Source organism: Halyomorpha halys, unplaced genomic scaffold (assembly GCF_000696795.3).
Source record: "Halyomorpha halys isolate HHAL.00 unplaced genomic scaffold, Hhal_1.1 Scaffold1164.1, whole genome shotgun sequence".
NCBI classification, from domain to species: Eukaryota; Metazoa; Arthropoda; class Insecta; order Hemiptera; family Pentatomidae; genus Halyomorpha; species Halyomorpha halys.
Window position 1 is genome coordinate 366795 of NW_027115560.1, and position 8688 is coordinate 375482.

General features: G+C 30.8%; 1 protein-coding gene across 1 annotated transcript in view; it reads right to left on the bottom strand.

Annotated features, from left to right (window-relative positions):
- Window positions 1–8688, bottom strand: part of LOC136797077 (ATP-binding cassette sub-family G member 1-like) — a gene marked incomplete at its 5' end in the record, with an annotated part of 39861 nt that overhangs the window by 18389 nt on the left and 12784 nt on the right. Inside the window, 1 exon segment of the mRNA XM_067052590.1 lies at window positions 7570–7715. Coding sequence (XP_066908691.1) covers window positions 7570–7715 — 146 coding nt within the window.

Below are 8688 nucleotides of genomic sequence, written 5' to 3' on the forward strand. Positions count from 1 at the left end.
ATAAGCAAAATGTTAAATTAACCATATAAGGCCCACCAGGCCTTATTAACTATATAAAATTATTAACATTTTTAGAACGGTCAGAAATGCGTTTCAGTGTTGTGTTTGATGAAAACTAATTTATAAAATTATAAAGAAGATGATCAGAGGTTCAGTTACATGAAAAAAAATAGTTAACAACTATTTATTCGCCAACGTTTCATCCGACTTTGTAGGGGTTCATCAGGGCTAAAAGGATAAAAAAAAAGACTAAAAATATTTTTATATAGTTAGATACTAGGATAAAAAAGGTAAATTATAGTGGGAATTTATAATAAATTATGTATAAATGAAGAAATAAAACAGTATTAACATAAAATAATTAGTTAACATTTTAAACCTAATAGTTTGAGAAATTTTTTATATTCTTATCATTGTTTATTTTGTATTAATACTATTTTTTTCTTTCATTTGTATATAATTTTCTTTACAATTATTTTTACATAATTTTAACCCTTAAAAAATAGGATAAAACACAAATTGAAAATTGAGGTAAGGTTAAAATTATATAAATTTGAGTGAAAAAAAAAATATACAAATGAAAGAAAAGAGTAAATAAAATAGTAGAAATATAAAAAAAGAAAATGATATAAAAATGATGAATATTTATTTATTCATTCTCGACTTTTATTTAATATTATCTTACTTCTTAATTTTCCGTTTTTTAGGGTGTTAAATTGTATTTTCTCATTCCTATTTTACGTATTATTAGGTCTACGTTTCATTTTAATCTAATATTTTACGTAATCTTTTATTTTATTTTCATTGTCGATTTTATATTTAAATTATTTTACTTACTCTTTTCTTTCATTTGTATATTATTTTGTTTTTACTTAAATTTATATAATTTTAACCCCAACTAAATTTACCTTTTGTATTTTATCCCATTGTGTCAAAATAATTTAAGTTTTTTAAAAATCTTTTTAGCCCCGATGAAGCTCAACAAAGTGGGGCGAAACGTAGGCAAATAAATAGTTGTTAACTATTTTTGTTTTCTTGTGACATCACACTGACCATCTTCTTCATAATTTGAATTAATAAGGTCAATTATTTATTTATGATATTGTTAACTACATAATATATAATTACCTTGTAAATAATTGTGAATAGTATTTGAGTTTTATTAGTATTTAATTTAGTTATATTTATTTTTATTATTTTAATTGGATTTAGTTATTTAAAAAGAAAAATATGTAATTATATTTGTGTGTTATAATGAGTAATGGAGGCAGTTGCTAAGGGTTGACAATCGTCACTAAGAGGTTGCCTAGCAACGGGCCGACCATCTTCGTTTTTTATAGCAGTTCCGGCTAATTAGTGGACATGGTAGCGTCTCAGGAGCCCTGTCTGCGTTTATAGTTTAATAGTTTGGACATTTTTTTGGGGTGTTTTAGTCGTCATAATAGTTCGAAACCAGACCACTTCTGTGTTTCGAATTTAATATGAGTTCCGGATAATTAGTGGCTATGAACGTGTGTAACCAGCCCTGTCTGCGTTCATTTTGTCGGCTCGCCTAATACATTAATACGACTTTTGGATGTTTGGACTATCGATGAGCCACTACACCAACTCTGGACCATTGCAGCGGTTTATTTAGCAACAAGAGCTGCGACCTAAACATCTCGGCACCACTCTTCTTCGGACCTATCAAGGTGGAGCAGCTTCCGTCGACTCGTATTAATTTTATATATTTATTTGTAAATTAGTTTATTGTAATCTTCATAATTTATATAATTATTTTATTTTCATCTTAGAGGCCTTTTTATTTTTACTTGTATTTATCATTAGTCATCTTTTGTTTATTTTAGTTTTAGTTTTTTGAAATGTTTAAATTGACCAAATAAATATTTAATCCGAACCAGCTAGTTGTTTCTTCTTTTTAAAGCCTAAAAAGACGAAGTCGATTTGAGGTGGCTTTAACAGATATAAAATTATTTCAAAATAAAGTCACTAACTTCTGATCTTTCAGTACGTCCCATACAAAATTTTTATGAAATGTTGCTTTTTAAAAAGCTATATCTCGAAAAATATTTAACGTAAATAACTCTATTAGGGCTCATATTTTAGCAAATGTACTATTCTTTAAATGACGTTCTCTTAGATTTTCTTGTGTTGTTGCTACTTTTTAAGATATACTCTGAATGAAAAATTAGTCTTTATTTATCGCTTTGAAACAGCCGCCATTTTTTATTCCCTCTACCTATACTTAGCAGACTCATAAATTTTGACTAGTAATTATACATAATTTTCATTAATCAAAAATTGGGGTGAGATAATACACGTCACTATTTCCATTTGGTCTCTGTACTGTAGGTTTCATAAATCTCTTCTGAATGTCGACACACATCGATTCTAAATACTCGTTCAAAATCCCGTTTCTGCATTTCTCAATATAAGACTTAATACTGGTTAAAACTAATCAGTTTGGAAAGCAAAAGTAGATAATAAAAAAAACAAAGAAAAAAAACGATATAACTTTCACGCTCCGACATTTTCACAAAGATTGCAGACCGGTTCCACTGACCGACTCCATTAAATATATGGACTTAACGTCTGACTGGGTAACGTGGTGCTTTTAAGACCCGCTTATCCTGAGTCACAGCTTTGTAGTAAATGGCAAGACCTGTTTTGATATTTCACAGACATTTCCACATTTGCACACTTAAGAGAACATGTAATTTATGGCAGATACGACAATGCCACGCATTAAAATATAGTCCTATATTTCATCCGACAAATAAAACTCTTGAGTGTGGTAAAACCTTATAGTACAAGAGCCCAATCGGAGAAAAAAGCCAGTTATCTCACCCCAATTTTTGATTAATGAAAACTATGTATAATTACTAGTCAAAATTGATGAGTCTGCCAAGTATAGGGTGGGGGAATAAAAAATGGAGGCTGTTTCAAAACGATAAAAAAAACTAATTTTTCATTCAGAGCTCTATATCTTAAAAGTAGCAACAACATAAGAAAATCTAAGAGAACGTCATTTAAAGAATAGTAAATTTGCTAAAATATGAGCCCTAATAGAGTTATTTACGCTAAATATTTTTCGAGATATAGCTTTTTTAAAAAGCAACATTTCATAAAAAGTTGTATGGAAAGTACTGAAAGATCAGTAGTTAGTTAATTTATTTTGAAAAATTTATATCTGAAAAACCATTTGGCGTTCAGATGTCTATTAGCACTCAAATCAAAGCTAGTTTAATGAGCTATAAAGTAGTTTATGATGTTTATCTTCGTAGGAGTTATAGTTTACTTGAAATTCGCTGAAATATATTGATTTATAGTTGTTCGGATATTAATCTTTTGGTAGATTTTTAAGGAATTTTGCTTTTTAAAAAGCTATATCTCGAGAACTATTCGACGTAAATAGCTCTTTTAGGGCTAATATTTCAGAAAATTTACTCTTCTTTAAATAATGTTCGCTTAGGTTTTCTAGCGTTGTTGGTAGTTTTTAAGATATAGAATGAACAAACTAATGTTTTTTTAAGATTTTGAAATTTTTTATTCAATTTTTTATTCTCCCACCTATACTTGGCAGACTCATCAGTTTTGACTAGTAGTTATACCTAGTTTTCATTAAACTAATCAAAAATTGGCGTCAGATAACAGTCTTTTATTCTTCCCGGCTCTTGTACTATTAAGGATTGGAAATATATTTACAACTTAAGTTTGTAGTTAATCTGCTATTAATCTATAAAAGCATTAAAGTATTAATCTATTTAAGTCATTGCACTGCCGCAAAGGTCTCATAAATCTTTTAAAGCAGAGATTGATATGGATTAATCTATTAAACTATTCAGAGCAGCGTTCTGGGATCTTTACTTTCTAAAATCTTCATTGGCGAATCACTCGAGCATGACCAATGATAGTAATAGTGGATTAATAACTGTCATTAATAATAGAATTCGTTATATATCGATTAATTAGTATAATCGATTCATTATATTAGGGTTAAAATTAGTTATATAGTGTGAGCGGGTAGCTCAGTGGTAAGCCCTGTGCTACTAACCCCTAGGACACGGGTTCGAACAGACAGTACTTATTGGTGGAATCCTCCGGGGTCCACCTAATCTCATAAAGTGGTACCCTTACTAATTTACTTCTGCGAGAACTCGCACATTAAAAATGTTCCCTTCTTCTCTTTAATTCATTCAAAATATAAGGTATATCATGTTCATTCGTATAAACAATATAATATTATCAAGAAAGTTTATCTAACACTTACAATTGGAATTCGATACTTAGGACTCCATCTTGACAAGAGACTTACTTGGAATCCACACACAAGACTGAAACGACAAGAAACTGCTTGTAGATTCCAATTGCTACAACACTTACTTGACAAACGCTCTAAACTTCCCTTTCAGTACAAAAAATTAATATACACTACGATAATCAGACCAATTTGGACATATGGAATTGAGCTCTGGGGCTCCACCAAACCATCAAATTCATCCCACATCCAATCGTTACAATCCAAAATCCTACGTAAAATCCTTGATGCTCCTTATTACGTCACAAATAAACTCATTCATAAAGACCCTGACATCCCATTCGTTGCAGATTTGACCCAAAACAGATAAGCGTCTTTTTATTCCAAAGTCCTTAACCATCCTAACCCATTAATTCTTAATCTTTCATCCTTAACAATCCCTGATAATCCTCTGAGGCGTCTGAAAAGAAGATGGCCACGGGACCTTCTAGTTTAAATTAATATTAAACAATTGGTAAAACTGCATACTTCAGGTATAATGGATTATAATTGTTTAAAATAATGGGAGTGGGTAACTCAGTGTTAAGTCACTGTACTAAAAACTTCTAGGGCCCAGATTCGAATCCGCCTGTGGTAGACAATTATTTTCTCTTTTACTGTAGCCGTGAGTCAGTCCTGTGATTTCAGGAGTCCTCTGGAAACTTTAATTGGGTAAAAATCTGGCGGTTGAGCCTAATTCTGGAAAAATCACCACCTTGCACAACCCATGGTCTAATAACAATACTTCTTTACAAAGTACTGACCCTTTATGAAAATGAAAAATAGTTAATTATTCTGGAACTAGGTTCTTTTAGAACAATTAGACAGGTAATTTTAATATTACAACATATTGGCCAAAAAAAATAGTGGCCACACTTAATTATAATTTGTATTAAAATTAATTGACTAAATAAATACAAAACAAAAAGGTAGTTACAAATTATCTGTAGTATTATAATATTAGATTAGATTGGTGAAGTAAAATGTAGTTAAATATAAGAGGTTAAAACGAGAGAAGGGCTGGTACATGACGTATGATAGAGCGAATGGAGTTCCAGAGATATGCAGCTCAAAAAAATTGATCAAACGCAGCAGTTCGGTGAGGTGGAGGGTAGATGTTAGATAAACGGGACTTGGTAGTACGGGATTGGACAGAGAATTTGAATTGCAGGTTTTCTAGGATATAGGAGGGGCGTTGAGTACTAATTGCTTGGAATAAAAATGAAACTAGAAAATACTGGGTTCGAAAGGATGCATAGAGCCACTTCTGTTCGGCTTAATACTGAGTTATGTGCGTTTCTCTGCTGATACCGAAAATAACATAGAGAAACACAACCCATTATTAGTTGTAGCAGTACAAATTTAATTATTTTTTAAATATTAATAATATTTATTATTTAGATATACTCAGATATTTATTTTTATCGTACTGTTATATAATTTTTTTCTATTGTATCCTTTAGCTGCTCTTTATAACGCTCCTTTCTTTTTTGTATTCTTTATGTTAGATAACATGTTACATATTGTGTATATTATGGTGTATAGTATTATATTTTATTATTTTTTATATATTATATTGTATTTTTATTTTTAATCAATTCTATTCCATACTTATTACGAATTCATTAGTTGTTTATTATTACTTTATTAATTGTAAATTCGTATTATTATTATTCATTCAAGTTATTTCTTAATTATGAGAGATAGTTGACCGTGGATGACTTTTACGAGGAGAATATGGTTGGGGGTGCGGTCAAAATAAAACACAAATAAGTTGATATAACTTATTTAATCATGCCAACGTTTCGGCTAGAGTTTCTAACTTTCATCAGGGCTAAGAACAGAACACGATAACTATCAATAAGTATAGAAAATAAAAAATAAAATATAAACAGAATGACATAAAGTGAATAATTTTACAGAATGGAATTAATAAAATGAAGTGATGAGAGAAGTGGAAAATAAAATGTATACATAGGGAATTGAATAAGTAGGTAAAATAATTAAGGAAATAAAATAAAAATGAAGTTATATAATGCAAAGAAGTATGAATATATTAGTTTATTAATAATTTAGAAATTAAAATATGGAAAGGAAAATAAAATTCAGAGAAAGAAAATATATGTAACCATAATAATTGATGAAGAGACAATATATAAGTAAAGTTTAACAAAAGACATTAATAGAAAACAAATATATATTTTCAAAACAACAATAATAATATATGTTGATAAGTTCGCATAAGTTATTTCATTCATTTTTTTTAAATTTTACTTTATTTTCAATAAATCTTTTGTATTAAGTTGTGTTTTGTTGAGTGAACTATTACTAGAAGAGATTAATTCATATCGTACTGTTATGAATAAATTATAAATCAGTAATACTTTACTGTTTCTTTGTCTTTGTTTTTCTTTTTTTATCACTTCAAGATAAATCTGAAGGAAGCAATACATATCACTGTCCACACAATTTTATGTTCTTTTGGATTTTGTTGGCTATTACATTCCATTTTCATTATAAAAAGGAATAAAATAAAAATAGGCTAGATGGTAGAACACGTAAATATCACGATAGCTACATAACCTATAAATTCAACCCTCGTAACTTTATTATTATTTTTTTAAAGGCAATCCACGTCGAAGGTGAAGTTTGCCTGGTTATCTACAGGTGACCAACCTATTCTAACCATGGTTGGGGGTCAAGTTTTTAATTTTGTGGGACCACCACATGATGAAAAAAGTCAACGCCCCAAGGCCGGATTTCCCGGACCCGTCTTCAAAAGAATAGACTTGCGCCTAACCTCTGAGCTACAGTACGGCTCAACCCTCGTTCTCTAATTTTTATTAGAAACTTTTAAATTGAATTACCTAGACATATAATATCTATACAGATATAATGAACCAGATATCATTCATTCCGTTATAAACTCCCTAACCATCCAAACCCACTAGTTTCTAACCTTGTCTCTTTCATTCCTGGAAATCCTCCGTGGTGCCTGAAAAGAAGATGGCCACAAGAACTTTTAATGTAAAAACGCCATGTAAAAACGTGTTACCAATGGATAGTTTGTTTACATGGCTGTATCACTCCATTACAACTGAGTATATATAAATAAAATTTATGCTGAATAAAAAAAAAACAGCTAAAGTTAATTAACAACAGCAGCACAATCGCCCTTTGATTTGGGTCCAAAAACCGATTCACAACTGCCACAAGTACATACTTGTGCGTATTGTTTGGCAAAGGTGTAGAGGCACCTTAAGATGACTTACCTTGTCGGCTCGTCCAAGAAGAGTACGGGTGGATTGTTGATGAGCTCCAAGGCGATGGACAGCCTCCTCCTTTGACCACCAGAGAGCTTCTCGGTTCTCGTGTCGTAGCAATCTTCCAAGTTGAGGGTATGCAGGAGTTCCTCCACCTACAGAATAAGTCAATGTTAAGAATTTTACAGGAGTAAAATTAAATTTTTTTTTTTAAATTAAGACCAGGCAAGGATTTTAAACTAAAATTTTGTCAGAGCAGGGTTCCATAACCTCTTTGTATCTATAGATAACATTTATAGGTTATCTGCCAGGTTGTGGGAAACGATGGTGATTAAAATAAGTTTAAAAAAATCAGTTAACTCTTTGCACTGTGAGGGGACAACGTAAGTCTAGCATATCACTCGGTGCAGAGCATCCGAAAATTTCCTACATTTATTTTTACTTAAACACTCTAAACAATCTCAGTATGCCAGTTACATTTATATGGGTTCCAAGTCATGTAGGAATCGCAGGGAATGAACAGGCCGATCACGCTGCAAGAGAAGCACTCGCGCTTCTGGGACGGGGTAACACAATTTTAATTCCAACAGAATTGAGCAAACCCTTCGAAAAGGAAATTAAAGATAGATGGAAATATTTGTGGAATGAAAACCCAAGGAGTAAACTAAAAATTGTTAAAAAGGACGTCAAGTCCTGGAATATCCTCAGCCGCAAATGCCATAGAGAGGAGGTCCAGACCAGGCTGAGAATAGGTCACACGAGGCTCACCCACTCCTATCTTATTTCAAAAGAAATGCCCCAGAACTACCAGTATTGCAACAACAATTTACACAATTAGCCATATTTTCCATGAATGTCCATATTTCACACCACCCCTCAATAGCTTAAGATTAAACCCAGATATTTCAAAAAAGACTCAGATAAAACAATAAGAAAAAGATAAAACAATAAAATTAGTGTTTCAGTTATTAAAATCAAAAGGTTTACTGAAAAAAATATAACATTCAGACAGACAAAAAAAATTAAATTAAAAATTTTTTTTTTTAATTATTTATTTATTGTAATTTACAACTGTACAAAATAATACAATAAGTAAATATGTAGTATGTTTCATATACACTTGAAAAT